A 27,871-nucleotide genomic window follows, 5' to 3' on the forward strand; every position below is an offset into this window, starting at 1 on the left:
CCGTGGGGATGCCGAACGGGCGGGAGCTCGGGCGCCGCGGGGGGGGCGCGGGTGGCCAAAAGGCGCTCCTGAAAGGCGCACGGGTGGGCGCGTCAGCGCGCCGCCGCGGCACGGAAGGCCCGACCGCCAGCTGGCAGCCGCCGCCGCGGGCCGCCGGGCTACAGTGCGGGGACAGGCACCAGCGGCCGGCGGGGCGAGGACGAGATTGCACCGCAGGAAGGGAAGCCGGGAACCGCGGAGGCCGGAGGGAGGGGGGGGGTGCGGCTCGCGAGCCGTCGAAGTGGCGGCGTCGCGGGTGGGGGGGGCGGCCGTAGCGGACTGAGGCCCGACGCGGAAGAGCCGCGGCACGGCGGAGGGCTGGCGGGGGTGGGGAGCACGGGCACGGGGTGGGGAGGGGAAAGGGCACGGGGAGGAGGGTCCGGGGCAGAGGGGGACGTCGCGGCGGGGTCTGTGACCCGAGGGTGCAGGCGAGACCGGCGGCCGGGGGCGGGGCGAGATGAGGAGGGGGGGGGGCCGCGGACCGGGGAGGGGGCGAGGGGGGGAGGGGGCCGTGGGAGCGGGGCGGGCGTGACAGCGATGTAACGGTCCGGCCGGCCGGCAATCAGGCACGTCGCCGGCCCCCGGGGGGGACAGGGACCCGACAGCGGGGGCGCGGCGAAAGAGGCGAAGGGGAGGGGGGGCGGGCTGGGAGTGGGAGCGGAGGGGCCCGCGCACAGGACGGGGGAGGGGGTGGCGGCCGCGGCCACCCGGGGGCACGACATGTCAGGGGGGGGGGGGGGGCCGACGACGGGGCGGCCACACCGGCGCCGACGCACGAGTCGGCGGCCGCGGGGAGAAGCCGGCAGCGACGCTCTCGACACGGGCGGGCGGCCTGGCGGGCGGGGGGCACCGCGAGACTAAGGAGGGAGGGGCTCCGCGGCGCCGTGAGGGGGCCGCACCGGCAAACACGGACGGGTGGGAGAGGGGGGGGGGGCGCCCACCTCGCCAAGCGTAGGCCCGCAGCCGGCGGCCTACGACCGGTGGTGGGGGCCGCCGGCCGGCCGCCCGCACCCCCGAGCCTCCGAGGCGGGCGGGGGCGGGGGGGACGGAGGCCGTGACCGCAGGGAGGGGGCAGGGGACCCCGCGGGGCACGCCCGGCGGCCCGAGCGACTCAGGCTCACGCCGGTGGGAGGGGCGACGCAGCCGCGGGAGGGCCGGTGTCCGCCCGCGCTGCGCCGCGGCGCGTGGCTCCGGCCCGTGAGGCGGCGGGGCCCCCGGGGCGGGGTGCATGCCCGAGGGGCCGAGAGGGCCGCGGCGCCCGGGCGAGGGGGCGCGGAGGGCAGGGCCGGGGAGAGGCAGGGAGGGGGGGCAGGGGGAGAACGGGCCCCAGTCCGAGACCGCGGCCCGCCCGAGCGGGCCGGGCGCGCGGGGGGCGGGGGGGGCAAAACGGTAGATGGCCGCGGGAGCCCCGGGCGGCGGGGGCGGCCCGCGCCGCCCGCCACCCGCGGCCCGCCGGGAGCAGCGGGGCAAGGGGGGACGGACCCCACGCGCGCCCTAGCACCCAGGGTGCAAGGAGGAGCGGGGACATCCGAGACCAGAAGCCGAGGGTGGGGGGGGAGGGGGGGGGCCGCCTGCCGGAGGGGGGACAGGCAGCGCCCGCCGCAGGCCCAGGGTCCGAGGGCCGCCGGGGGCGGGGCGGGCGCGCGCCCCGAGCGCGGCCGGCGCGCGCGGCGAGCCGGACGGCAGAACAGAATGGCGGCCGAGCACAGCCAGCCCGCCCGGACGCGGGCGCGCGCGGGGCCCCGCCCGCCCGCGCGCGGTGTCCCGGTCCCCGGGGAGACCAGGGCAGGCGGCCAGGCCGCACCGCGCCGACGGGCGGTGGCGGACGCGGGGGACGGAGCACGCGCGCCCTACTCCCGCAGCCCCAAGCGGCCTACGCGGAGGCGCGGGGCGGGATGGGGGGGGGCGGGGGCCCGGCGCGTCCCGCCCCCGGCCCGAGCGCGCGACCGAGCGGGGCGAGGGCCTGTTGGCATAAGCGCGCCGCGCGGGGGGCGGGCGCCGGCCAGCCGGGCGGCGGGGCGGCGGGAGGAAAGGGGGGGACGAGGGCGGGGTGAGGGGAGAGGTGCGCCCCGCGCACGGGCGCGGGGGAGCCGTGACACGGCCCCGGCCCCGGAACCGAAGCTCCGAACCCGGCCGCCCCGGGGCACGGGTGGGGGGGCCGCGAAGACCGGAGGGCGCCACAAGGGGGCCAAGGGGGGGGGCACGGTCACCGCGATGCTCGCCCGCCGGCGGACAACCGGCGCGGCGGCGAGCGGGCGCGGGAGGGCCCCAGGGCCGGCGGGGCGGGGCCCGACAGTCCGACCCCCGCGCTCAGAGCGGCGGACAGCGGGGGGGGGAAGAGGGGTGCAGCCGCCACCGGGCCCTCGCCCCCCCGCCGCCGCGGCCGCGCGGAGGCGCTTGGCAGCGGACCCGCCCGCACAAGCCTCGAGCCGGCCGGCACCCCCGCCCCGGACGCACCCGAGGCAGCGCCGGTCGACGGGCGCACGAGGGAAGACGCGACGCCGTCGAACGCCGGGCAGGGGCGCCACGTGCCGGCGGAGTGAGGCCGACGCGGCGGTCGGGGGTGAGGCGGACGGGCGGGGACCGGGGCAGAGCAGGGCAGGGGGGACCTGTGGTGGAACGGGCCGCGCCCAACCAAACCCCCACCCCACCCCCCAGGGGGCGCGCAGGGAGTCCCGGCTCGCGACGAGCGCTGGGTCGCACCGTTCGGGAGCGCAGCCGCAGGGTGGCGCGGCCCGGGCAGAGGGGCGGCGGGGAGGAGGGAGCCGGGCGGGGGCGAGCGGAGGGGGGTCCGGGGAGGGGGGCGCGGGACTGCCGGTGGGCGGAGCGCCCGAGCGGATGGAGGAGACGCCCGCCCCACGGCTCGGGCGGAGCCGGGAGTTGGGGGGGGGCGGGAGCGCCGCGCGACGTCCGCGTGCGGTGGGGACGGGCGCGCGGTGGCGCGGGCGGCGCGGCCGGGGCGGGCGTGGTGGCCCTGCGAGCCGCTGACGGCCGGGGGGCGGTGAGTAACCCCGGGCCTCTGCGTGCAACCCGGGTGGCCAGGGCGGGGGGAGGGACTGCTCGGCGCCCAGGGCGCGCTACACCCGGAAGCCCAGGGATGTGAGCGTGGCGGCCCCCAGGTCGAATGCGGGGCGCCGGGACCCCGGCAGCGGCCGCCGCGCGACCGCCCAAGGGGGGGCAAGAGGGGACCAGGAAAGGCGCGCCACGGGGCACGCGGAGCGGCAGAGGACGCCGGCCGCGCCAGCGCGCGGCGGAGCCGCGCCGGAGCCGTGGGGCGCCAGGGGGGGGCGGCGCGGCGGCGGCGGGTCGAACGGGCCGCCGGGGCGCAAGGGCCAGCCGGTTCGGCCGGAGGGGGGGCGCGGCGGCCAGGCGGGCGGGGGAGCGGGCGAGGGGGCGGCCGGACCTGCGCGGCGGATGCAGGGGGGGACCGGGCAGGCCGGCTGGCGGCGCGGGCCCCCCCGCCCCTGGGCAAGCGGGCCTAGAGCCGCCGGCCGGCGGCAGGCGCCGGGCTGAGCCCCAGGGGGCCGGAGGGCAAGGACGCCCGGGAAACCGGCGCGACTGCGCGCGCGCGGTGCCGCCGCACCGCAGCCGCGGCGGCCGGGGCGGGGGGGCGCCGGTGGGGGCCCGCGAACCGCCGTGGGAGGCCTGGGCGCGCGTAGAGTCCGGCTGACGTGCGAGCGCCGGCCGGGACGGGCCTGAACAGCCGCGGGCGCGGCGACCGCGAGCGGGGGGGGGGGGATCGGCCGTGACAGGAGACCGCAGGGGCCTGGCCGCCGCCGACAGCGGCCGCGGGGCGGGGGCATAGGCGGAGAGCGCCGGGGATGGGGGCCGCGTGGTGCGGAGATGGGGCGCGGCGGCGGGGAACCCGCCGCGGCCGCGACGAGAAGGAGGCGGGAGGGGGGCGAGAGGAAGCGAGCCGCAGCGGGGGGGGGAGGAAGGGCGCCGGGGTGCCGTCGGTCCGGCCGGGGCCGAGCTGGGGCGGCCCGGGAGGGACGAGGTGGGGCACCAGGAGCGGGCGGGTACGCACGGGGCGGTCAGGGGCGCCCGCGTAGAGTAATCCGCGCCCGGCGCGCGGCGGCGGAGGAGGGCGGGCCGCCCGGTCAGCCCCTGGGCCAGGGGCGTGCAAGGGGGGCGCGGCGGGAGGGGGGGCGGGGGGGGAGGCGGGGGCGCGCCAGGCCGCGGGGGGGGGGCGGCCCCCGAGCTCCGCGTGCCGCCGAGCCGGGGGGGCGGGGGGGTCCGCGCGCGGCCCCAGCCGCTGCGACCGGGGGACGCCAGTCACGGGGAGCGGGCGCGACAGGTGCGAGCGGGCAGGGGGGCGGGTCGGGGAGGGGGAGCCAACGGGCGGGGCGGTGGGCCCGGGGCGAGGCGGACCGCAAACGGGGGGCGGCGCCCGGTGGCGGCAGGCGGCGCGCCCGCAGCGCCGCCGGTGGCCCGCGGTCGGAGCAGGCGGGCAGCATACGGGAGGCAGGGAGACAGGCTCGGAGGCGAGGGCCGGGTGGGGGGCGGGAGCGCTGAGGCTGGAGCGGAGAGCCCCACAGGGGGGTCAGGCAGAGGAAGGCGGGGCAGATGACACGTGGAGGGCGGGGGAGGAAGGGGGCAGGAGCGGGCGGGCGCCGCGAGGGGGTGACCGCGGGCGCACGCCGCGAGCCGCGGCCCGCTGAAGCCGAGCGCGCGGCCCGCGGCAAAGGCGCCGCGGGGGGGAGGGGGGCGTGGCTCCGGAACGAGGCGGGGCGGGGCCACCAAGAGCGCCGCGCGGCCCCAGCGGGGGGCACGGGGAGGTCCGCGGGGCCAAGGCACCCGGATCCGCACCGCTGCGCAAGGCGCAGCGCGTCCGGCGGATACGGGGCGACGGCTGTCGAGCCGGAGCAGGGGGGGGGCGCGGAGCCAGGCGCGACGGCGCCAGCCGCGGGCCGGGCGTGAGGGGCGGGACGCGGCAGGAAGAGCGGCGCGACAGGCGCGCCGGCGGGCGGGAACACCGGCTTGGGGGGCCGACTCGCGCCCAGCAGCAGCGCCGCTCACGTGCTGCCGCCGGGGTAGCCCCCGACGCCGACCGGCGCACAGGGGCGCCCACCGGGCACGCGGGGGCTAGCGGGGAGCCCCGGGGCCAGAGGCAGGGCCAGCACCGGGGGCGGGAAGAGGGCCCGGGCGGGCGGGCGCAGGGGGGGAACGTGGCGGGCGGGGGGGGGGGGAGGGGGCGGGCGCGGGGCCTGGGGGGCGAAGGGGGCTAACTGCCATCTGCGGGGACACGGGGGGGGGCGGCGACCGAGAAGGCGGAGGCGGCGGGAGCGGGCAAAGCCGGGGGGATGGCGACTACACGCCGGTTGCCCCGCGGGATCGGCCAGCTGCGGCAGCCGGGCGGGGAGAGCGCGAAGGAGGGAGCGCGCAGCCTGGGCCCCGGCGCCGGGAGGGGGGGGGGGGCCCGGCGAAGCCACCGCGAGGGGGTCGCGGCTGAGGGTTGGAGGACGGCCTGAAGGGCGTACCCCACTCCACCCCCCCACCCACCACCCCACCCCCCCACACACCGGGCGGGACTCAGCCGGGGACGACGGGGAGAAGGCGGCGCCGCGGGGGGGCAGGCTGGGCGGGCCGGCGCAGATGCGGCGGTGGGGGGGGGGGGGACGCGGCCGGGCCGAAGCGCGGGGTGGGGGGGGGCGGGGAGGCAGCCGCCGAGCGCCCCACATGGCGCGGGGGGGGGGTGAGTGCCGGGCGAACTCCGAGAGCAGGGGGAGGGGGGCGCCGCGAGCGCAACGAGGACGCCGCCGACCCATGGGGCCGCCGCGTGGCTCCGGACGGCAGGGTGCGAGGGGGCGAATTTGCGTGGGGGCAACAAGGAGCGGAAGGGGCGCGCTGGGGGGGGGGGGGGGGGAGGGGAGCCCCGCACCCGGCGGCGGGGCCGCTGGCGGCGGACCCGGCGCACCGCCGCCTGGGCCGCAGCGCCGGGCCCGCCGGAGGGAGCACGCCGCCGCGGACAGGCGCGCGGACCCGCCCGGCGCGCGGCTGGCGGCGCCTAGCCCGCGCGCCGGGTCCGGCTGCGTCGAGCGAGAAGCACGGCGGCACCCAACGACCCCGCAGGCTCTCGGCGGTCGGCAGGGGCGCCCGACCGACGCACGGGGGGGGGGCGGAGAGGGGGGCCGCGGGACGGGCAAGCGGCCGGGGGGCCGGGGGGGGGGGGATGCGCCCCCGCGGCGGCAGGGCCGAGGCTGCGGGTCCCGAGGAACCGCGCGCCCACGAGGGACGCCGAGGGCACGACGCAGGCCGGGCGACAGCCCGGGCCCGGCCGCGCGGCGTCCGACGCGAAGCGGGGGGCGGGAGGGGGGCCGAAGGCGCGGCACCCACGCTGCGAGCAAGGATGCGCGAAGGGGGGGCACCCGCGCCGCGACCGGGGAGGACGGGGGCGCCGCCGCCGGGAACGAGAGGAAGCCGGGCGCGGGGGAGGGGGGACCGGTGCGAATGGGCGAGGCCGAGGGGGTGACGGGCGCGCCGCGCGGTCGGCGGGACGCGCCCCGCGGGGAAAAGAGCGGTACTGCCGGGGGTGGGGCGCGCCGCCGGGCGCGGGGGGGGGGGCTCAGGAGGCCGCAGGGAGAGCAACGGCGGGCGCGAGGAATCGCACGGGGACGTGGGACGCGCCGGCGTGCGCGCCAGCGCGCAACCGGGAGCCCCGCCACGCGGAGGCGGGGAGGGCGTACCCGCCGGCGCGGCGGGGCCCCGGGGGGCGCCGCGGGCGCCGCCGGCCGGGCACCGGACGGGGCAAGAGGGGCCGGGAGCGGAAGCGGGGCCCGGCGTCGGCGACACCGCCGGGACGTGCGGCGCCGCAAGGGCCCGAGGGGGGACCACCCCACCCCCAGGGGGGGGGGCAGTAGGGCGGGGGGCTCCGGGGGTGTCGGGGCAGCGCGGAGGCGCGCGGCCGGTCACTGGGGGCCGGCTCGTCGCCTCGCGACGCACGGCCGCGCAACGGGGGGGCTGTCGAGCCGTCTGCGGGCGCGCCCCCGGCCAGGCGGGGGGCGAAGGGCCGTGGCCGAGACGCACGTAGCCGCCACCGGGCGGAGGCGCGGACGGCGGCCGGCGGGGTGTCTCCGCGGCTGATGGAGGGGGGGGCAACGCAAGGGGTGGCGGCCTGGGGAGGGGGGGGGGAGGGGGGGGCGAGCCCGAGCACGACCGGAGACGGCTAGGGGCCGGGCGGCGGCCGGGCCCCAGGCGCGCGGGCGGGGCCGGTCCCCGCGCCGGCACCCCCTTCGCCGGACCCGTGCGACTGGCGGCCCGGCCCGGGTCGCCGCGCCCAGCAGGGGGGGTGGGGGAGAGGGGCCGAGGCGGACAGGGGGCGGGGGGGGGAGGGAAGGTGAGGGGAGGGGGGGTGGGGCACAGGAAGGCGCGGAAGGCGCGGAGCTCCGGCCCGACCGCGCGGGCCCGGGGGGACCCCCCCCCCCGCCAGCGCCGCGCCGCGCCACCGCGGAGGGAGGGGCGCCCAGGCGCGGGGGGCCCGTGTCCTCCCCGGCGCCCGGCCGGCCGCCGCGAGCGGCCGGCGGCCACACCCCGGGGCCGGTCCGCGGGTGGCCCCGCCTGCCCTCCAGGGGGACCGACCCGCCGGTCCGCCCCCCCCCCCCCCGCCCACCCCCCCACCCCCCCCCCCACCCCACCCCCCACACACCGCCCCCCCGCACAACACGCACCCCCCACACCATACCCCCCCCCCGAAACCCCCCCCACCCCCCCCCCCACCCCCCCGCCCCCCCCCCCCACCCCCCCCCACCCTACCCCCCCCCCACCCTACCCCCCCAGGGGAGGGGGGCTAACACGCGCGCGAGAATGAGAATCCCCCGCCCGGCCTGGAGAGAAGGGTTGGGCACTCGAAAGCGAACCGGGAACAGCGGGAGCGCCCCGGGCAGGCGCGCCCGGCGAGCCGGACCGGGCGCTGTGACAGGCGGGGGGCGGGAGCTGCGCGGCGGGGCGGCGGCCCGCGGCCGAGCCCCGCGGTAACGCATGCCCGGGGCGCGCCAGACACGTGCAACGGCGGGGCGGCGGCGGGGGGGCGGGGGGGGGGGCGACGGGGGCGGGCGGGGCGGCCGCGGCGGCGGGCACGCGGCGGGGGCGGGCGGGGGAGGCGCGGCGCGGGAGGCAGGGGGGGGGGGGGCGCTGCGTGGCGCGGGCCGGGCGAGGGCCCGCGGCGGCGGGGCGCGCGCGGCGGCGGGGGGGGGCGGGGGGCGCGGGGGGGGGGGGGGAGGGGGGGCGGGGGCGGGCGGGGGGGGCGGGCGGGGGGGGTGGGGGGGAGCGGGGGGGGGACGGGGGCCGGGGGGGCGGGCGGCGGGGGGGGGCGGGGGGGGGGCGCGGGGCGAGCGGGGGGCGGGGGGGGGCGCCCGGGGGTGGCGGCAGGGGGGGCCGGCGGGGGGGGGCCGGGCCGGCGGCGGGGGGCGGGGGGGGGCGGCGGGGGGGGCGGGGGGCCGGGCCGGGGCGGGGGGGGGGGGGGGGGGGGCGGGGGGGGGGGGGGGGCGGGGGGCGGGGGGGGGGGGGGGGGGGGGGGGGGGGGCGCGGGGGGGGGGGGCGGGGGGCGAGGGCGGGGCGGGGGGCGGGGCGGGGGGCGGCGGGCCGCGGGGGCGCGGGGGGGGGTGGGGGGGGGGGGGGGGGGGGGGGCGCGCGGGGAGGCGGGGGGGGGGGGGGGGGGCGGGGGGCGGGGCGGGCGGGCGCGCGGGCGGGCGCGGCGGGCGGGGGCAGGCCGGGCGCCGAGGGGGCGGGGCGGGCGGGGGGGCGGGGGTAGGGGAGGGGCGGCGGGCGGCGCGGGGGGGGGGGGGGGGCGGGGGCCGGGCGGGGGCGGGGCGCGGCGGGCGGGGGGGGGGGGGCGGCGGGGGGGGGCCGGGGGGCGGGCGGGGAGGCGGCGCGGCGCGGCGAGGGCGGCCGGGGGGGGGCGGGGGCGGGGGGGGGGGGCGGGAGGTGGGCGGGGGGGGGGGACGGGGGGCGGGGGGGCGGGGTGGCGGCGGGGGGCGGCGGGGGGGCGGGGCGGCGGGGCGGCGGGGGGGCGCCGGACGGGGGGTGGCGCGCCCCAGGGGGGGGGGGGGGGAGGGGGAGCGGCGGGGGGGGGGGAGCGGCGGGGGGGGGGGGCGGAGCGGGGGGGCGGGGGGCAGCGGCGCGGGGCGGGGGGGCGGGGCTGGGACGGGGGGGGGAGGGGGGCGGGGGGGGGGGGGCGGCGGGGGGGGGGGGGCCGACGGCGGGGGGGGGGGGCGGCGGTCCGGGGGCGGGGCGCGAGGGGGAGGCCGGCGCGCGGGGGTGGGGGCGGCGCGGGGGGCGGGGGGGGTGGGGGGGGGGCGGGGGCGCGGGGGGGGGGGGGGGCGCGCGGAGGGGCGGCGGGGGGGGGGCGGGGCGAGCGGCCGGGGGGCGCGGCGGCGGGCGGGGGGGGGGGCGGGGGGGTGCGGGGGGGCCGGGCACGCGGGGGAGCGGCCGGGCGGGCAGCGCCCGGCCCGCCGCGGGAACTGCGAGGGGGGGGGGCGGGACGCAGGCGGCGGGGGGGCGGCGTAGCGGGGGGAGGCGGGGGGGGGCGCGCGCCAGGGGGGGGGCGGCGGGGGACGGGGGGGGGGGGCGGCGGCGCGCGCGCGGGAGCGCGCCGCGCGGGCCCGAGCCGGTGGTAAGGGGGTGTAGGGCGGCCGGGGGGGCGGCGCCCGGGGGCGGGCCGGGGAGTGGGCGGGAGCGGCGGGGGGGGCGGGGGGGCGCGGGGGGGGCGGGGCATGGCAGGCGGCGGGGGGGGAGGGGGCGGCTAGGGGGGGCGGCGGCGGGGACCGCCTGCCCCGCCCCGCCGGCCGCGGGCGGACCGCGGCGGTCAGGCGCCGGCCCGGCGGGGGGGGGAGGCCGGCGGCCGGCGACCGCCGAGGCCCCCGGCCCCCGGCGCGAGCGGGGGAGGGGACCAGGGCGCGCGCCCGAGGACGAGAGGGGCTAGGCCACCGGCGGGCGGGGGGGCGCCGCGCCGCACCGGCCGAATTGCCGCCGCCCGCCGCTCGGGCGAACAGGCCCGCAGGGGGGGGTCCAGGGCCGGAACCAGGGTGCGAAGCGCACGGCCCGTGGCCGGCACGGCGCGAGGGCAGCCGGGGGCGGGGGTACGGATGCGGGCCGAGTGGGGGGCTGAGGGGACCCGGCCTCCGGCGGGGCGGGAGGAGCGGCTGGGAGGCCCCGCCACGCGCCAACGGGGGCACGACGAGAGCCAGCGGGGGCGGAGTGGCGGGGGAGGGGGGGGGCGCGGGCGGAGGGGGGAAAGTGGGGGGGGAGGTGGTGGGGAAGGCGGGGCCCTGCCCGGGCCGGGGGCACACACGCGGCGCGGCGCCGCGCCAACCGGCCCGCAGCGGCCCACCGCGGCGTCGGGGGGCCGACAGGGGCGGGGGCAAGCGGGGAGGCAGACGCCACGAGCAGCGCCCGGCGGCAGGGGGAGGCGGGGGGGCGGGGGAGGGGGGAGGGGGAGGGTCGGGGACCGGCGGACCGGGGACGTGCGGGGGGGCGAGAATCGTCAGCTGGGACGGTGCGGAGGGGACGGGGGCGAGGCAGCGGTCAAGCGGGGGGAGGGCGGGGGGGGGCCGAGCAGGCCGCGCCGCGCTACGCGACCGTGGGCGACGGGGTGCCGGGTGCGGGGGCGGGGGGGGCGACCGGGGCGCGCCGGCCAGCCCGCGGCGCGGCCGAAGAGCGGACCAGAGGCGGGGGGGGGTGACGGGGGGCGGGCGCCCGGTGCGGGCAGGCGGCGGGGGAGCCGGGGGCAGCGTCCGGCCGGAGGACCTGTTGGGGCAGAGGGGAGGCGAACCTGTGCCCGGCGCTAGGGGGGGGGGGGGGGGACAGGAGCCGCACCTAGGGCGGCCGGGGGGCCCCCCGCACACGGTGGTCCTCGGGGCGCCCTCGCGCGGCGGGGGGGGGGCGGTCGGGGCGGGCGGCAGCGGGCCGCGCACCCCGACCGGGACCAGCCGGCAGGCAAACCGGGCGAGCCGAGCCCCCGCCGCGCGAAGGGAGGGGGCCCCGGCCCCCGGGCGCCGCGGACCCCGAGCCGCCCCCGCCGACCACGGGGCGCTGCACGCGAGGCTGCGGGGGCGCGAGCCCGGGGGGCGCAAGCCCCGCCCCGGGGGAGCCCACCGGCCTGGCCGCGGGCCAGGCAGCACGCCCACGGCCGCGCGCCGCCGGGCGGCGCCCGAAAGCGGCCACGCCTGAGAAGGGAACGCCGACCCGCCCCGCCACATGCGGGCCCCGCGACCCGCGGGCGGCCACAGGGCCGTGAGGCGTGGGGCGACACACCAGGACCCCGGGTCCAAAGCGGCCCGCGGCGAGATGGCCGGCGCCAGCGCGCAGCGGGCGGCCGCACCGGCCCCCGCGCGGGCGGCGAGCCGGTGCCGCCGGGGGGGGGGTAGGCCAGCGACTCCGGGGGCGGGGGGGCGACACCGTCCCCGCCCCGGCGCCGGCAGCACGGGGCCCTGACCTCGCGGGGAATCCCGGCGGGCGCACACCCGCGCCGGGGGTGGGCCGCTGGCCGGTCGGTGGGGTAGTAGAAGGGGCACCGCCAGGGGGGGCGCGCCGGGCCGGCCGGGCCCTACGGCGAGGACGGCCGGCGGGCGCCCCGCCGTGCGCCTCGGGGCCGCCCGCCCCCCACCCAGCGGCGGGGCGCGCGGAGGGGTAAGCCGGCGACCGAGGCGGTAGCAGGGGGTCGCCAGGCAGGGCAGGCGGCGGGCGCCTCCGCGGGCTGCGCCTCCCCCGGGCGCAGGGCGGCAGCGCCACGCCGCGGGAGCACGCACGGCCCGGCGTCGGGGGTGGCGGCCCGTGTAGCCGCGGGCCCAACCGCGCCCTCCCGCCGCGGCGCTTGATGGGCGGAGGCGCGCGGGGGGGAGGGGGGCGGTGGGGAAAGAGGCGGAGGGGGCGCCGCTGCAGCGCCGCAGGAGCGGAGGCCCTGCCGCGCGGGGGCCGGCCGTCGCACCACAGGAGCGCGGCGGCCTCGGAGGGGCGCAGGGAGCAGCCCGAAGATTGCGCCAGCTGGGGACCGGGGGGCGGGGACCGAGCGACGCGAGCCAGGGGGGCCGCGCTGGACGCCCCGGAGGGGGGCCCGCCAGGCTAAGAGCATGGCCGGCCAGCGCCCGCGCCCCTGGGCCAAGCCCAATCGCGTGGCGGAACTGGCGCGCGCGAACAGGACGGGCCCGTGGCCGCGCCCGGGCTCCCCGGCGGAGCGCGCCCCCTACCCCGCACGGCCGCACGGCCGGCCGCGCCGGCCAGCGACGCCCGAGGCGCCAGCGGCGCGGGGGGAGCGATGCGGGCAGACGACCAAGGACCAGGCCGGCCGCGCGCGCCCGGCGGGGCCGCTGGGAGGGGTGGGTGGCGGGGGCGGGTGGCCCGCCGAGGGGAGGGGGGGTGCGGGGCCGCCGGGCCGTCGGAGGCCGCCCGGGCCCCTCGGGGGCGGGCAACGTGCGGCGGGCGGCGCGCGGCCGGCCCGGGACGCGTCGCGTGCGTGGGCACCCCGAGGCCGGCCGGAACTTCACACGAGCCCCGCGGGGCCTCGCAGCGGAAGCCAGAGAGGCGGCGGGCCGCACGAGGCCCCAGGCGGGCCGCGGGCGGCGCGCGCGGGCGAGCGCGCAGGCGGCCGCGAGGGGCCCCCCGGGGGCCGGCGCGACGGAGACGGCGCCAGGCGAGCGCCCACGAAGGGGGCCGCGGGAGAGGGGTGGGCCGCCGCGGCCGGCACGGGGAACGGTGGAGGAGACGCGGGGCCGCGGCGGTGCACAAGGGCGCGGGGAACGGGCGGGCGGCGCCGCGCAGCCCCCCCCGACGGCCCCGCAGCCCAGACCGCGGGCCACGGAGGGGAGGGCCCAGGGAGGCGGCACCGGGCCGAAGCCCGGTCCGAACGCTCGCCCCAGCGGCGCCCGCCGGTCTAAAGGCCTGCCACGCAGCTGGACGCACGCGCGAGGCGACAACCGCCCGCGGCGCACCCGGATCACTGAGGCGCGACCGGCCCCGAGGCCCCGGCGACCGCGCGCCCGGAGCGGAGCGGGCACGAGCCAGCGGGGAGGGTTCTGGGCGGGCGACCCAGCCAGGGACGGCCACTGTGCGCCGCGGACGAGGGGGGTGGTAGGCTGCGGGCGCCTGAGGGCCCAGTGGGGGCGGGCCACGGGGAGGTGGGCGGAGAAACCCGGCGCCGCCACGGCGGGCGGGGAGCCCAGCGCACGGCGCGCACCGAAGCCGGCAGGCCCGGGGGGGGGGGGGGGGGCCTCAGCCGGAGCGGGAGGCGGCACGCGGACGAGGGGACGGTCCGGGGCGTGGGGGGGGGCCGGGACCGCGTGACGCCAGCAAGAGAGGCGACCCTAACCGGGCGGCGCGCGCGCCCGGCCGGGCGCGCGGAACCGCCAGGGGGGGAGTGCGGGCGGCAGGATGGCCGGCCGGCCGCCCCCCCGGGCCAGGGCCCCGGCGGGCCTGGGATGGGGACGCGACACCACAGGCGGCGGGCGGCGCCAGCGGGCCGGCTGGGTAGGTGAGCAGTGCCGCGCTACCACCGCACGGCGGAACACAGGGCGAGGTCGCGCGGTGGAGGCTCGGGGCGGGGCGCAGTGCGGGAGCGGCGGGGCCGGGGGAACGTGAACGCCGGGCGGCATGAGAAGGCGGCGCGGCGGCGGAGGGCGGGGGTACCAGGGGGCGGGGACAAGGAGGGGCAAGGGGCGAGGGGGGTGCAGGGGGCGGGGAGGCGGCCGAGGGGCGGCGCGCGGGGGCGGGAAGCTCGCAGCGGCGCTGCGATGCGGGCGGGCGGCGGGAATGGCGGGCCCACCCCGCCAGGCCGGGCGGGGGGCCCGGGTGAGGCGCGCCGCCGCGCGGGGGGTGGGGGCCGGACGAGGCGCCAGCGGCGCCCGAGGCCGCGGGGGCTCCCGGCGCCGGGGGGCGGGTTCACTCCAGGGGCAGAGGCCGCGGCGGACCCGCGGGTGGGGCGAGGCGGCGGACAGGGCGGCGTCTGAGGCCACGACGGGGCCCGACACGCGCAGCGCCGGCGGGAACCCGCGCAGGAACGAGACGGGAACATGTGTGGCCGCAGGGCCCCAGGGAGCGGCAGGACCCACCTACGCTGCCCGGGCGGGGTGGGAGCGCAGACGGCGACCACGTGGCGTGGGGTGGGAGACGACGGCAGCGTGGGCGAGACACGCACGGTGACGCCACGGCCAGCCCTGCTGGGAGACCGGCGCGTCCCCGGCAGGAGGTCGAGGCGGGCAGCGAGGCGGCGGCGGGGGCAGCAGTGATGCCGCCGGGGGGAGCGAGTGGGGCGGCGGCGGTGCGGGCGCGGCCCGCGGGGCTGCGAAGCCGGCGCCCCGCCCGGATGCCCGGACGGCGGACGGGCCCGCGCCCTGCGGGCCAGCGGGCCCCCGCGGGGTGGGCGGCGGCGGGCGCGGCTCGGTGCGCGGGGGGGGGCGGCAGGGGGCGAGCGGCATTCGGCGCCCGGCGCCCGGACCGCGCGCCCGGCGGCGGAGGCCGCGCCCGCGGCGCCCCGTCCCGAGGGGGCACGCGCGCCGGGATACCGCGGGGGCCGCGCCCGGCGGGCCGGCCGGCCCGGCCGGGCGCCGGGCGCGGCGGGCGCGGCGGCCGGCGCGGGGCGGGGGGGGGGGGGGCGGGGGCGCTCCGGGGGGGGGGGGGGCGGGGAGGGGCCGGGGCGGGCGGGCAGGGGCCGGCGCCCCCGGGCGGCGACCGCAGGAGGCAATCGACGGCGCCGGGGCGCCGGCGGGCGGCGGGGGGACCCGGCGGGGGGCACCGTCCGTCACGGGGCCCGCCCGGGGCGTCGGCCGCGACGGGGGCGGCGGGGGGCCGCGGCGCGGCCCGGCCCCCCGGCGGGACGCGCGGTGTGGGAGGCCCGGCCGGGGCGCCGGGGGGCGGCGGCCAACACAGCCGCCACCGCCAGGCCGGAGGGGGGGGCGGCGGGCGCCCCGCGAGGACCGCCAGGCCGGAGCCCGGAGACGCCGGGGAGGCAGGCCCGGCGGCGGGCCGCCGGGCCGGCGCGGGGCCGCCGCAGCCACGGGGGCCGGCCGACGCCGGGCAGCGGGCGCAGCCCGGCGGCGCGGCGGCGCGGCGTGGGGGCGGCACCGGGGCGAGGCACACGGGCGCACGGGGGAAGGCGGGGGTCGCCGCGCGGGGGGGGGCGCGGGGGCGCGACCAAGCGCCCGGGACGAGCGGGCGGAGCAGCGGAGGGGGCCCCGGCGGCGGAGCGCGGGCGCCCCGCCCCAACGGAACCCGGCGCGGGGGCCCGGGCGCGGCCGGCGGCCGGCCGGCCCGCCCACGGGAGGCGGCAAGCGGGCGCGCCGCGGCCGGCGGGGCCCCCGGCGCTACAGAGAACCCGGCAGGACGGCCCCGCGGCGCGCCGCGGCCTGCCGCGAGGAGGGGACAAGGCGGCCGACCCGCGCCCGGCGCGCCCCCCCCCGGGCCGGCAGCGCGCAGGACGCGGCGCGGCCGGGGGGCCGTCAGCCCGCCGGCGGACCGGGCCCGGCGCCGCCGCCCGGCGAAGCCGGCGCGCGCGCGGCAAACCCACGCGGGCGGGCCGGGGGCAGGCCGCCGAGCGCCGCGGCCGAGGAGGCGGGGCGCGCGGGGGGCGGCAGGCGTGGGTCGCCCCCGGGGGGGCGGGGGGGGGTCCGCGGGCGGGGGCGCCCGGGGGGGGGGGCGGGTACGGGTTAGGGCGCGGCGAGCGCGCCGCGGGGCGCGCCCGCGCGCGCGGCGCGGCCGGCGCGGCCGGCGCGCGGCAGAGGCGCCGCGGTCGCGCCCCGGCACGGGGCGGCGGGGCGGGCGGGGGGGGGGGGGGGGGCGCGGGGCGGCGCGGCGGGCCGGGGGCGGCGGGGGGCCCGGCGCGGGGAGGGCGGCCGGGCAGGCCGGGCCCCCCCGCGTCGCCGCGGGGGCGGGGAGGGCGGCCCGCGGGGGGGCGGCGCCGGGGGGCGGCCGGGCCCACCGCGCAGCAGCCAGGCCTGGGGGCAGCCGGGGGCCGGCCCGGCGGGGCCGGGGGGGCGGGTGAGGGGGCCGGGCCCCGAGCGCCGCGGGGCGGGAGCGGGGGGCCGGGCGGGCGCAGGGCCGCGGCCGGGGGGCCCCGGCGGGGCGGGAGTCGCAGGCGGAGAGGACGCGCGCGGGGACAGGGGCCCGCGGCGCGCGGGGAAGCCGGGGCCCGGGGGGGCGGCGGCGGGGGCCCGGAGCGCGCGGCCCGGGCGGCGCCGCCCGGCGGACCCCGCGGGGCCGGGCTGCGGGCGCCCGCGCCGCGCCGGACCGCGGACGGACGGGATCGGCGGCGCCACCACGCGGACGCCGCGCGGCGGGCCGGGCGCCCCGCGCGACGGGCGCCCGGGCGGGGGCGGCACGCCGCCCGGCCGCGGGGGGCGGGGGGGCCGCCCCCGGGGGGGCCGATCGAGGCCCGCGCCCGGGCCGGGCCCGCCGGCCGCCCGCGGCCGGGTCCGGGCCGGAGCGCCGGGGCGGGGGCGCCCGCGGGGGGGGGGGCCCGGCGCGCGGCGGGGAGCGGGGGCCCCCGGGCGGCGGAGCGGCGGCTGCGGCGGGGCGCGGGCGGAGCGCGCCGGCCGGCGGGAAGGCACGGCGGCCCGGCCCCCCCCGGGCGGGCGCGGCCACCCGCGGGCCGGGCGCGGCCGGCCGCACCCGGCGGGGGGGGCGGGAGGCCGCGGGCGGGCGGCGGGACGCGGGGCCGCTGGGCGGCCCGGGGGGGGGCGCGGCGGGATGGCGGGGCCCCGGGCACAACCGCAGCGCCCGGCAGGGGCCGCGCGGGCGCCGCCGGAGACCGCCGGGGCGCGGAGGAGCGCCGCGTGCCGGGGGCCGCGGGGCCGGCGGGGGCGGAGCGCGGGCGGAGGGGGCTGGCGGGGCGGGGACTGCGCCGCCGGGGGCGGGGCGCCGGCGCGGACGGGGCGATCGGCGGGCGGCAGCGCGGCGGGGGGGCGCCGGCCGCGGCGGAGCGCCCGGGCGGCTGGCGCGCGAACAGGCGCGCGGGCGGCGGTAGCAGCCGGGAGGAACCGGATCGGCAAAGTGGCGCGCGCAAGACAAGCGGGCGCCCGGCACGGGCCGGCAGCTGGCCCCCGCGGCGCCGGAGGCGGGGGGAGGGGTGGGAGGGGGGGGGGCCACCGGAGCCCAGGGCCGGCGTCCCGGGGTGGCCAGGGGCCCGGGGCTGCGCCCGGCACGGCGGCCTAGGACCGGAGGGGGCGGGCGGGCCCAGGCGCGGTGCGCCGTGGGCTGTCCGGCCCGCGCCAACGCCCGCGTCCCTGCCGGGCGGACCGCCGAAAGCCGGCAAGAGGCGGGGCAGAGCGGGCGCCGGAGCGCGGAAACCGGCGGGGACACAGCAGGTGGGCGGGGGGCGGGGCGCCTACGCCGGTCCGCCGCCATAGAATCGCCGGGGGTCCAGCCGGCGCGAGGGGGGGGGGTGCGCGGGGGGGGGGGTCCAGGCGCGCCGCCCCGACCGCGAGGGGCGCCTCCCTCCGACCGTCTCCTTTGCCGGCGGGGAGCGCCGCCGCCGCCGACGGCAGGCATGCAGAGGGAGAGGCCCCCGCGGGCCGAAGCGGGCCGGCAGCGGGACCGAAGCGAGGGGCAGAGGCGCAAGAGACGCCGCAAGGGGCGCGCCCGTGCACACGGAAATCGCGGGGGCAGAAGCATGGCGGAGCACCGGCTCAGCCGGAGCGTTAGGGGTGGCCACGCGAGCGGCCCGCCAGAGAGGGGGCGAGCGGCCGGCCTGCACGCGCCCGTAGGGGTGGCGCGGGAGAGCGGGCCGGCCCTCTGTGACTGGAGGAGGCGGGCGGCCGGGGCGAGACGCCGCCGAGTGGGAGCCCGCCCGCCGGGACGGCAGCGGCGACGCGGGGCGGCAGCCGCGCGCCCTCGGAGCGGGGGGCGCGCGCGGCGGACGAGCGCGGGGCCCCGCGCGCGGGCGCGGAGGCCCGGGGGGGGGCGGAGAGCCCGCAGGCGGAGACCGGCCGCGGCCACCGGGCCCCGGCCCGGGGGCCGGGCGGACCCCCTCCGCGGACGGGCGCCCCCGGCGGCGCCCGCCCAGCGGCCCGCACGCCGTGCGGGGGTCGGGTCGGGTGGCGGGCGGCGGAGACGGGCGGGCACGGCGAAGCCGCGCCGGGCGGGGGGGAAGGTAGGCCAGTCCCAGGGCTCCCCGGAAGAGGACGGCGCCGAAGTACGGCCGGGTCCCTTGCACGACGGCCGGGACGCGCGGACGGGGCCGCCCAGCAGCCCGCCGGGGCAAAGTGCCGGGGGACCCCCCCAAGCGAAGCGCAAGGGGACGGGCCGCCCCCCGCGCGGAGCGGCGGAAGGCCAAACGCCGCGACCGCGGTCGGGACGCGAGCATGGCAGCAGCAGGGAGGAGGCCGGGGCCGGTCCGCCCAAGGGGGCGCCGGCAGCGACCCGCGCCACACGGCGCAGGGCGGGCCGAGCGGGCGCAGCGCGGGCGGCCGGTGGGCACGCGGCGCACCGGAGAAACGCTCCCCCGCATGAGCAGGAGATCGCCAGGGCTCCAGACAAGCTGGGGGGGCGGGGCAGAGCCCACCAAGGGAGGGGGGGGCGGGGCGTAGGGGGGGTGAAGAACCTGCCGAGATCCCGCGCACGGTCGGGGGCCGCGGGGGCCGCAGGGGGCGAGCCGTACGGCCCCACGAGCGGAGTGGGAGGGCACGCCATCGCGCGAAGCGGACGGGGGAGGGCCGAGCGGGCCCCGGCAGGGCCGCGTGGGCGGGGCAAAGCGCAGGCGCAGGGCGGACACCGCCGCCCACGCCGAACGCCACCGGCGGCCGTGCCCGGCGGCGCATCAGCGGGACGCACGGCAAGGGGATGCGGCGGACAGAAGACACGGGTGCCCCGGCGCAGCGCGCGGGAAGTCGGGCGGGACCCGGCAGAGGCCGGCAGCGGAGGGTAGGGGGCCGCCAGAGCCGCTGGGCGGACTGGGGCCCGGCCGCGCGGGAAGCAGGGAGAGGCGGGGGAGGGGGTCGCGGCAGGAGGCGAAAGCGGACGGCGCGCCGCGGGGAGCGAGGTGGCGCGGGCCGAGCCGGTGAGCGGTCCGGGGCGCCGAGGGTGAGCGCGGCCGCAGCCGGCGGGCGGACACACGGCGGGGGCGCCCAAGGAGGGGGACCCCGGGGCGGGGTGCGGAGCTGCCAACTGGGTGGGCCGGCCGGGGGGACGCCGCGGGCGGAGCCCGCAGGCGACCGACCGCCGGGATCAGCGCCCCAGGACGCGTCTCCGCGATGCTCCGGGGGCCCGGGGGAGGGCGGGCGCGAAGTCCGGATGGGCTGGGGCCTACACCGCCCGGGGCGCGCACGGCGTGGCGAGGGCGGTGCGCCGGGCGAGTGAGCGTGCGACGAGCGGGGCAGGGTTCGGAGGGACGAGGTTGCGAGCGGGAGCGGGGGGCAGGGGCAAGCCGGGGGGGCCGATGGAGCGCCGGGGGGGGTACGGGAGGCCCCCGTTAGGCACGCCCGCCACCCAGAAACGAAGCGAAGACAGGCAGCTGGATGTGTAGACGTGCCGAGCAGGGCACGCCGGCCCGTGCGGGGCGGCCGGCGCCAGAAGGGCGTACGCAGCCACACGCGTGGAGCGGAGCAGGCCGCAGGAGGGGACAGGAGGGCGGCGCTAGTGCACGGCCCGAGCTGTGGTGAGGCGGGCCGTGGGGGGCCGGGGGCTAGGACCCGGGGCCACGTCGCCGGCTCGGCCTGACCCCGGAGCAGATGGCGGGCCCCGCCGGGGGGGGCAGCGCCAGACAGCCGAGCGCGGGCGCGGCTGCCGCGCACAGGCAGGCGCCCTGCACGGGCCCAACCCGGGGCGAGGAACCAAGGACACCGGCGCGGGTGCACGGTGCCCCCGCGCTCGGCAACGCGGCCCCCGGGGGAAGCAGGGCGTAGGGGACCACGCCGGCGCCGAACCCGTCGCCCGGCAGCAACCCCGCGCGGAAGGGCCCGCACTGGGGCGCGGGCGTCCCCGCGCCCGCAAGAGGTGGTCCAGTACCCGCGGGCCCGGCGGGCGGCGGAGGGGGGGGGGGGCGGCAGATAGAGCCCCAGGCAGAAGCGCTGGGACCCGAGACCGGCCGCGCCGGTGAGCGGCCCAGGGCCGGTGGGAGCAGAGCGAGGCGCCATGCCGCGCAGCGGGCAACCGGCGGTCGCAGCGCGGAGGCGCCAGCCACGCACCGCGGCGCGCCCGCCGGCCGCGCGGCACCCCCGCAACCGGAGGGGAACAGCCTAGCGCGGGGGCCGTCCGCGCGGCGGGGGGGGGGACGGAGGCGGAGAGCCGGACAAGCGCAAGCAGGGAAGGCGCGGCGCGGGCGACGCGGGCGGGGAAGCGCGGGGGCGGACCAGACGGGAGGACCGGCCCCGCGGCCCGAAGCCAGAGCGCGCGGCAGGTAAGCGGGTCATCTCCGGTACGCGAGGCACGAGGGGCTAGAGTCGCAGCAGCGAGAGAATCGGCGGCGAAGGCACCGCGGGCGGGGGGGGAGGGGGCCCCGCACGCGGAGGCGACGGAACCTGGGGGCTGGTCCGGGGGCGCACGCGAGCGGGCGGTCCATGGAGAGCGCGGAGCTGGGGAGACCTCGAGGCGGCGGGGGGGAGGCACAGCGGTGCCGAGAGTAGAGCACGGCGGCGCCGCCCGCGTCGGTGACCCCCGGCGCGGGCAGCGGGCACCGGCCCCCGTCGCGGAGCCCGCCGCCGAGGCGGCGGGGGCCGGGGGCCCGTCGGGAGCGGTCGCAGGCGCCGGCACGCCCTACGGGCGGACACCGCACGGGAGGGCCGGCAGGCGAGGCGGGGGGGCCCGAGCGGACGCGGCCCCGCGGGGCGGGAATGCACCGCGAGGGGGCAACGGGCCCCCCACGGCACGGAGGGGAAGCGACGCCCGCCTGCAAGGCGAGGCCGAACACGGGGCGGACGGAGGCGCGGGAGCCCGGGGCGCGAGGCAGGGGGGGTACTCTGTCTGGGAGGGGCCGGAACGCGTGGAAGCCCGCGGGCGCGCGGGAGGCACCGCGCCACGGCCGTTCGGACGGCGCCGGGCGCGGACGGGCCGCGGGGGGGCGCCGCGGACCGGGGGGCCGGGCGCACAGGAGCGGCGCCACGCGGTGCTCGGAGCCCACGGGCGCCGCGTGCGTAGGCGGGCCCCCCGGGGGTGAAGAGCGCGGCCGGGAGGGAGATCACGGGAGGACATGCCCGAAGCCGCGCCAGGACCGGCGGGAACGGGCGGGGGGGGAGCGGGGGCCGGGCGCTGTAACCACGACCGAGGGGGAGGCCGAGGGTGATGGGCTGGGGGGCCGGGGCTTAGGGTGCGGGGGCCAGCTGGCAAGGTGGGGCGGCGGTAGGCGCGGAGGGCGGCACCGTGAGAGCACGGGACGCGGATGGGAACCGGGGCACAAGGCGCCCGGCGGCGGGGACGCGCCCGCTCGCACTCGCCGGGGGCGGTGAGGCGGAAACGGACCAGGCGGGCGGCGGGGTGCGGTAAGACCTGCGGGGGCCAGGAGCAGAGGGACGCGGCGCCCGAGGGGGGGAGGACGTAGGGCGCAGCGCCGCGGGGAGCGGGCGGGCGCGCGCGAGGGCGCCCGGAGGCGCGCGACTGAGAGGGCCGCGGGAGGTGACGGGGAGAGTGCGGGGCGACAGGGCGCGGCGCGGGGGGCCCGGCGGGGAAGGGGGGGGCTTCCACAGGCGCCGGCGACCCACGGGCGGCAGTGGGGCACGCGGGGGCCGGGGACGGTCCCGGCGCCGTCGGAGGGGCGCCCTCGGACATGGCCGGGGAAGCGGCCCCCACACCGCGGAGCGAGGGGGCCAAGTGGGAGGCGGCAGGAGAGCGCCCCACCAGCCCGGGCAGGCCCCGGACCGGTCCGGGCCTTGGCCGCGGGGCGGCGGCTCGGAGGGGCGGGCCGGGGGGCCCCCCCTCCCGCGTACGGGCGGCGCGGCAGCGCACCGGAGAGCGGCCCCCGCCCCGGGCCCGGTGCGGGACGGAGGCGACGACATGCTGCGCCGCACGGGAATCAGCCGCCGCGGGGAGGCCGCACTGGCCCTCGCGGAGGGCGGGAACGAACGCGGGGGGGGGAGCGCGTCGGGACGGCGTGGGACCCGTAGCGTGACGGGGGTTGCCCGCCGTGCGGGAGGGAGGGGACCGGCCAGAGCAGCGCAGGGGCGGCCGCGGGGAGGGGGAAGCGGGCCGACGGAGCCGCGCCGCGCCTCCAGGCGGGACGAGCGCGGCGGCGCACGCGGGGGAGCGCGGAACCGGCACAGGCGGACATACGGGCGGCAGGGCGTGAGGCCCGCTACACCGGCGCGAGCAGCCGACAAGGCCAGGCACCCCGGCCGCCATGCGGGGCTCGCGATGGGCACCGGGAGTGGGGAGCGCGGGGTCCGGGGGCACCCCCGACGGCACCTGCGGGAGCGCCAACGCGCGCCCGGCAAGAGCAGACGGGCGAGCCAGAGGCGCGGCACGGGGCCCGGCCACAGAGGGCGGGGCGGTGTGGAGAGGGACGAGCGCGCGATCAGCCGGGGGCCGCGCCCGACAGGAGGCGGCGGGGGCGGCGGGAGGCGATAGGCGCGAGGAGTCGCGGGCGCGGTGAGCGGGGGGAGGGGCACCCCCCGGGCGGGTGGGGGCGCGGCCAGGGGACAGCGCGGAGCCAAGGGCGGGGGTGCGAGCGTGAGGACGCGGGAGGGAGAACTTGTCGGGCTAGGCCACCAGGGGGAGGCGGCGGGCGGCAACCAAGCGGTTGTGGCGCGGGGACAGGGCGAGCGGTGGGGCGGGGGTGGGGGGCCAGCCGGGGCGCCCGCGGGGAGGGGGGCCCGGTACGGACGAGAGGCGGCGGGGGGGCCACGGGCCGACCCGCCTCGAGGGCGGTAGGGCGGCGCGCCGGCCCCCCAGCGCGGGGGTGCGGGACGGCGCGGGGGGCGGGGAAGGCCTACCACTACACCGCAGAATGGAGATGGGGGAGGGGGGGGTAGGGGTGCCGCCGGGAAGGGCAGCGAGGGCCGGCCCAAACAGCGCGGAAGTCCCTCGGGGGGGAAGGGCGCAGAGCACGAAGACGAGCAAGGGGCGAGGGACCAGAGGGGGGGGGGCCCGCGCGTCCGAGGGCGTGAGAGGGGCCCAGAAGAACACAGGGCGCGGACGTGTAGGGGCGCGGCTGCAGGGGGCGCACGGCAAGCGAGCTGCAGGCACGCGCAAATACCCCGCCACCGCCAAGGCAGCAGGACCGCAGTGGGGTGAGCGAGGGGTGCGAGGCGGGCCGGGAGTGGGGGACCCCCATCACCCCAACACCAACTCGGCGACCCGGGGGCGGCGCCGCCAGCCCAGGGGGGACCGCCCAGGGTACCAGCCAGCACGGGGGAGGGTGCGAACACGGGTGGGGGGGGGAGCGGGCGGCGGGGCGGGGGGGCGTCGCCCCAAGCAGCACGGCCCGTAGAAAAACCCCACCTAGCGCCGGACAACACCGCGGGCCCCGCGCCGCCGGCAGTGGGGGGACAGCGGCGGGCGCGGCGGTAGGGGCGGCCAGGAGGCGCCCAGGTGAAACGCGTGCGCCGGGGCAGACCGGAGGGGGAGGGGACGGGGCGTGGCGAGGAGAGGGGTTGGGGGGGGTGCGGCGAGGTACCGGCGAGAGACAAAGCGCGCAGGCGCGAGCACCGAGAGCACCAGCGGCGCACCGCAGCTCAACGACGTAGCAGCGATGCGGGGAAGAAGCACCGAAGCGCAAGGGAGCCCCTAGGGGGCCGGGGGAGGGGAGGCGCGGCACGAGACCGCCCACAAGAGGGATGCTCGGCGGTGGGTGCCCGCGGGGGGCGCCGACGGCCCACGCGGGACAACAGGGACAAAGAGCCGGCGTCCGGGGGGGCGCGCCAGTGAGGGCGGAGCGGAACACCACACTGGGGAAGCTGGGCCACGGTCGCAGAGCGAGCCGGCGAGGGAGGGGCCCGCCGCGGGAAATACCGGCACCGGACGCCAACCGGCGCGGGGTAGCGATCAACGGAGAATCTACCGCAGCGACAGACGGGACGCGGCGCCCACCCGAGAGAGGGCCACGGCCACGGAGGCCGCGCCACTGCGACGCGCCGGAACCCAGCGGAGGGAATGGAAGGCGTCGCCGTACCAACGAAGGAGCAGAGCCCGAGGGACACGTCCAACGACGATCGAGCACGGGGCACGCCGAGCGTAGGGACGCGTGGGGGCCCGACGCGCGGGATGGCGGTAGGGTCGGAAGTGGGAGGGGGCCGGGGGGCGCGGCGAGAGCCTCGAGGGAGGTGGGCGCAGCTAGCGGTACTGCCCGAGGTAGGAGGGGACGAAAGGGCCAGCCGTCGGTACGCAGGGGCGGACAGGCGCTAGCGGGGACGGACGAGGGACCACGCCCGCACACCGCGGCCCCGGCGAGGCGTGGAGGGCGGGGACGTCCAGTCCGCAGCGCGACAGGTGGACGCGGGGAGGCGAGGAACACAGGGCAGGGCGGGCGCCGTCCTGGAGGCGGGACCGAAGACGGTGACGGCCACGGCAACGCGGGGGTAGGGAGTACGCGCGGCGGGTGGGGGGGGCAGGGGGGGGCGCGGGCAGGCACGGCGGCCCAGGGTGGGCCGCCGCGGCGCCGGGCGGCCGACTCGAGGGCGGGACCCGCCCCTGCAGGCGGCGCGGGACGGCAGCGAGGGGACGGCGACCTCCAGGCGGGCGCGGGGGGGAGGGGAGGAGGGGGGCGGGAGGATAGAGAGAGCGACCCGCAGCCGATAAGCAGCAAGCCCGCGACCGCAAGCACGCAATACCGGCGGGGGGGGACAGGAAGGTTGCAGCGAGGGTGGGGGGCGCGGCGACCCGAACCGACGCACAAACCTCGAGCTCGCGTGACAGAATGCGAGTGGGTGTTCGGGGGACCGAGGGAGGGGGCAGCCAAGGACGCCCAAAGCCGGGACAGAGGACGGGGCCCAGCAGCCGACCCGCGGAGGGGGGGAAGGGCGGAGCGGGCGCCTGCGCGGACGTCTGCCGGAACGGGGTCCCGGGGAACGCTAGCTGGGGGTGGGTGGGGCCGCGGGCTGGCGGAGGACCAGCGGGGAGGCCATCCGAGCGCGGGTGGGGGGCGCGGACCGAGGAGGCAGGCGCCGGGAGGACCCAGGCAGAGAGGCGCCTGACTACGCGCCCCCGGCGGGAAGGCGGAGGGGGGAGCGAGGGGCGGTAAAAGCGCCGGGGGGGGCCGACGCGTCGGCCGGGCAGAGGCCGGGGGGCGGGGGTGGGCCGGGGGCCGCGCCCCTCAAGGCGGGGGTGCGCGACGAGCGGGACGGTGGGGGCGGGGAGTGGAGGGGGCAACAGTCGGCCGGGCCGGCACCCGCCCCCGGCGCCGTGACCCCGACCGCCCCCGGCCCACCCGAGGCGGAGACGCTCAAGCGGGCCGCGCGCGGGCGGGCCGGGCGCGACGTCGCGGGTATGGGCCACCAAGCAGATGGCGGGCGCGGGGGGAAGGGGAAGGGCGCGCGATGGGTGCGCCGGCCGGGTAGTGCACGGAAGGCGTGGGGCCCGGGCGCCGCCCGGGGGGAGCGGGCGCCGGGGGGGGGTTGGGGGGGGGGAGGACGGGGCGCGGGACACGGACATGGAGGAGGCACGGAGGGTGAGCACGGCCCAAAGGCGGCCCCGGCTCCCGGACCGGGGGCGACGGGCGGGCGGGCGACAGGCCCCGACGGCAGCGAACTGGTTGGGGAGGGCGGCGCCGGAAACGCGCGCGGCGGGGGCGGGGGTGGGGAGGTAGGAGTGCATGGGGGAGGAAGCGCCCGGGGGGGGGGACCAGGTCGACGCCCCATACTGCAGCGGGGGCGCGCCCCGCCCCGAACGGTAGGGAAACCAGCACGGGAGGACAGGCCGTGGGCTTCGAGAGCAAGGCACAGCCGGAGGCGCCGCCGTGGCAGCTAGAACGAGCGCCGGCGGGGGGGGGCGATCCGCACGCGCGCGGGCGCGGGCGAGGCAGCGCGAGGCGACCAGGGGGGGGAGACGGGCAGGTGCCCGCGGCAGCGGCGCCGAACCCGCGGGTGGCGATCTCGCGCGGAGACGGGGGGGGTTCGAATGGCGCCAGGCGAGGGGGTAGCAGCCCCACCCGCCAGGCGGCGGGGCGGGAGCGCGGAGGGGGGGAGGGGCCCTGCCGCGACCGCACCCCCGGGCAGCGCGCAGAGGGGCAAATGCACGGCGGGGGGCACGTGTAGCGTAAGGCACGCGAGGGGCACGGGCGGGAGCAAGGGCGGCCCTGTGCGCCGCGGGCGGGCACCACAGGGCACGGGCGGGTTGCGGCAGCCACCCCATGGGGGAGCGGGGCCGGAGTATGAGAGGCAGGGCGCCGAGGCCCGCCACGAGATCGCGCGCGCGGGAGACGCAAAAGCCCACGGGCAGTGGGGGCGAGGGCGGGGGCACGCGGACGGGCGGCGCCGGGGCCGGCTCGCGGCGCGGCGAGAGGTCGGCGCCACGCGCCCGCGGACGGGCCCGTGGGGACAGGGGGGCCGACCCCGGTGGGGGACGAGCGGTGAGGAGTGCGGCAGGGCCGGGCCCAGGTGGGACGGGGGAGCGGGAGCGGGGGAGCAGCCGCGAGGGCACGCCAGCAGGGAGACGCGAGCCTCGCGGGAGGGGGGGGGGCAGGGCAGGGGGGGCAGGAAGGAGCGGGCGCGCGGCGGAGGTGCCCGCCCCACCCAGGGGGGACTGGGGGTGCGGCAGGAGGAGGGGGGCCGCCGGCCGAGGGGGGACGGGCAGGGGCCGGGCGCTCGGCGGAAGGGGGGAGGCGCATCGCAACGAGCGCGGGGGGGGGGAGCCGGGGCGGACGCCAGGATCCCCCCCGCGGACGCCGGCGCTGGGCGGCGGACGAGGCCGGGGCGGAGCCGCCCCGGCGGAGGACCTGCGGGTCAGCCGCAGACGACCGGAGCGGGCAGGGGGCAGGCGCGCGCGCGGGGACATCCGCAACGGGCCGGGGAGGCACCGGGAGGGTGGCCGGACGGGAAGGGCGGGCGGGAATAAGCACACCGAGGACGAAGCGAGGGAGGACATTGGCCGCTCCGCAGGCGGTGTCGGGCGGCCGGCCAGAGGGCGACCGCTCGGGGGCGCGGCACCCGCGACACGGTCGCGTTCTTGGGGGCAACCGCAGGGGGTAGCCGCGCGGGGGGACACCGGGGGGGGGTGGGAGGGGAGCGAGGGAGGCAGGCGAGCCGTCCCAGGCGGGCGGACCGAGGCCCGGAAGGGGCCCGCGTCGCCCCGCGGGCCAAGCGGGGGGGCATCCCGAGCGCGCGGGACGGGGGAGCGACGCAGTGGGGCAGCGGGGGGGCCAGGGGGGGGGGGAGGGGGGGGGGAGCGCCCGGGAGAGGGGGGGGGCCGGCCTCGGGGGAGTCGCGCCCGACAGCGAGGAGCGGGGCGCGGCCACGGCTGCACCGGGGGCCTCGGACAATGGACGCGACGGGACGGCCCCGGCCGGGGCGGGCGGCGGCGGAGGTCGAGCTGGGGCGGAGGGGGGGGGGGGGGGAGCCCCCCCCATGCCGGGGGGGGGCGAGGGGGGAGGAGGGGGCACGGGCCGGCGGGTGGCGAGGGGACTGCGCGGGTGGGCGGCGGAGGGCCGCGGCAGCCCCAGAGGGGGGGCGACCTAGGGAAGGTGGGCGCAGGGGGGACGCGGCGCCGGCGCATGCGGGGGTGGGGGCCCCCCGGGAACGGAAGCGGGGACGGGGAGCGATGGTCGTAGGCAGGTAGGGGTGGGCGGCCCAGAGCGGGGGGCGACACAGTTGGGCCGGAGGCAGGCGGCCGGAGGCGGGGGCGGAAGCCACGGGCCGGGGGCCCGGGGATCACTCGGGACGCTGTGGGGGGCCACAGCGGTGGTGGTGGCCGCGCGACCAAGCGCTGCGGGGCCCAGGCGAGCGGGGGGGGGCGGCACGGCGTTGGGAGCCGGGACAGGCGAGGGAGCCGG

The 27,871-nt window shown here is 83.6% G+C and overlaps 3 protein-coding genes across 3 annotated transcripts; 1 reads left to right on the forward strand and 2 right to left on the reverse strand.

Moving 5' to 3' along the window:
- Positions 1 to 759: 759 nt before the first annotated feature.
- On the forward strand, positions 760 to 3,521 carry LOC128980480 (collagen alpha-1(III) chain-like). Its single transcript, XM_054398949.1, has 3 exons — positions 760 to 874; positions 995 to 2,953; positions 3,082 to 3,521. The coding sequence occupies exons 1-3, from the start codon at positions 760 to 762 to the stop codon at positions 3,519 to 3,521; spliced, it is 2,514 nt and encodes an 837-aa protein (XP_054254924.1).
- LOC128980481 (proline-rich protein 36-like) lies at positions 3,518 to 12,106 on the reverse strand. The gene is given in 9 exon segments (XM_054398950.1): positions 3,518 to 4,556; positions 4,668 to 5,124; positions 5,269 to 5,487; positions 5,670 to 7,601; positions 7,831 to 8,581; positions 8,583 to 9,281; positions 9,284 to 9,778; positions 10,437 to 10,510; positions 11,866 to 12,106. Coding segments are annotated over 9 exon segments (5,907 nt in total).
- Positions 12,107 to 20,365: 8,259 nt separating this feature from the next.
- Positions 20,366 to 22,290, reverse strand: LOC128980482 (basic proline-rich protein-like). Its single transcript, XM_054398951.1, has 2 exons — positions 20,968 to 22,290; positions 20,366 to 20,845 (listed from the first exon to the last, which is right to left on the reverse strand). The coding sequence occupies exons 1-2, from the start codon at positions 22,288 to 22,290 to the stop codon at positions 20,366 to 20,368; spliced, it is 1,803 nt and encodes a 600-aa protein (XP_054254926.1).
- Positions 22,291 to 27,871: the final 5,581 nt, after the last annotated feature.

The sequence above is a fragment of the Indicator indicator genome, unplaced genomic scaffold (assembly GCF_027791375.1).
Source record: "Indicator indicator isolate 239-I01 unplaced genomic scaffold, UM_Iind_1.1 iindUn_scaffold_211, whole genome shotgun sequence".
NCBI lineage: Eukaryota > Metazoa > Chordata > Aves > Piciformes > Indicatoridae > Indicator > Indicator indicator.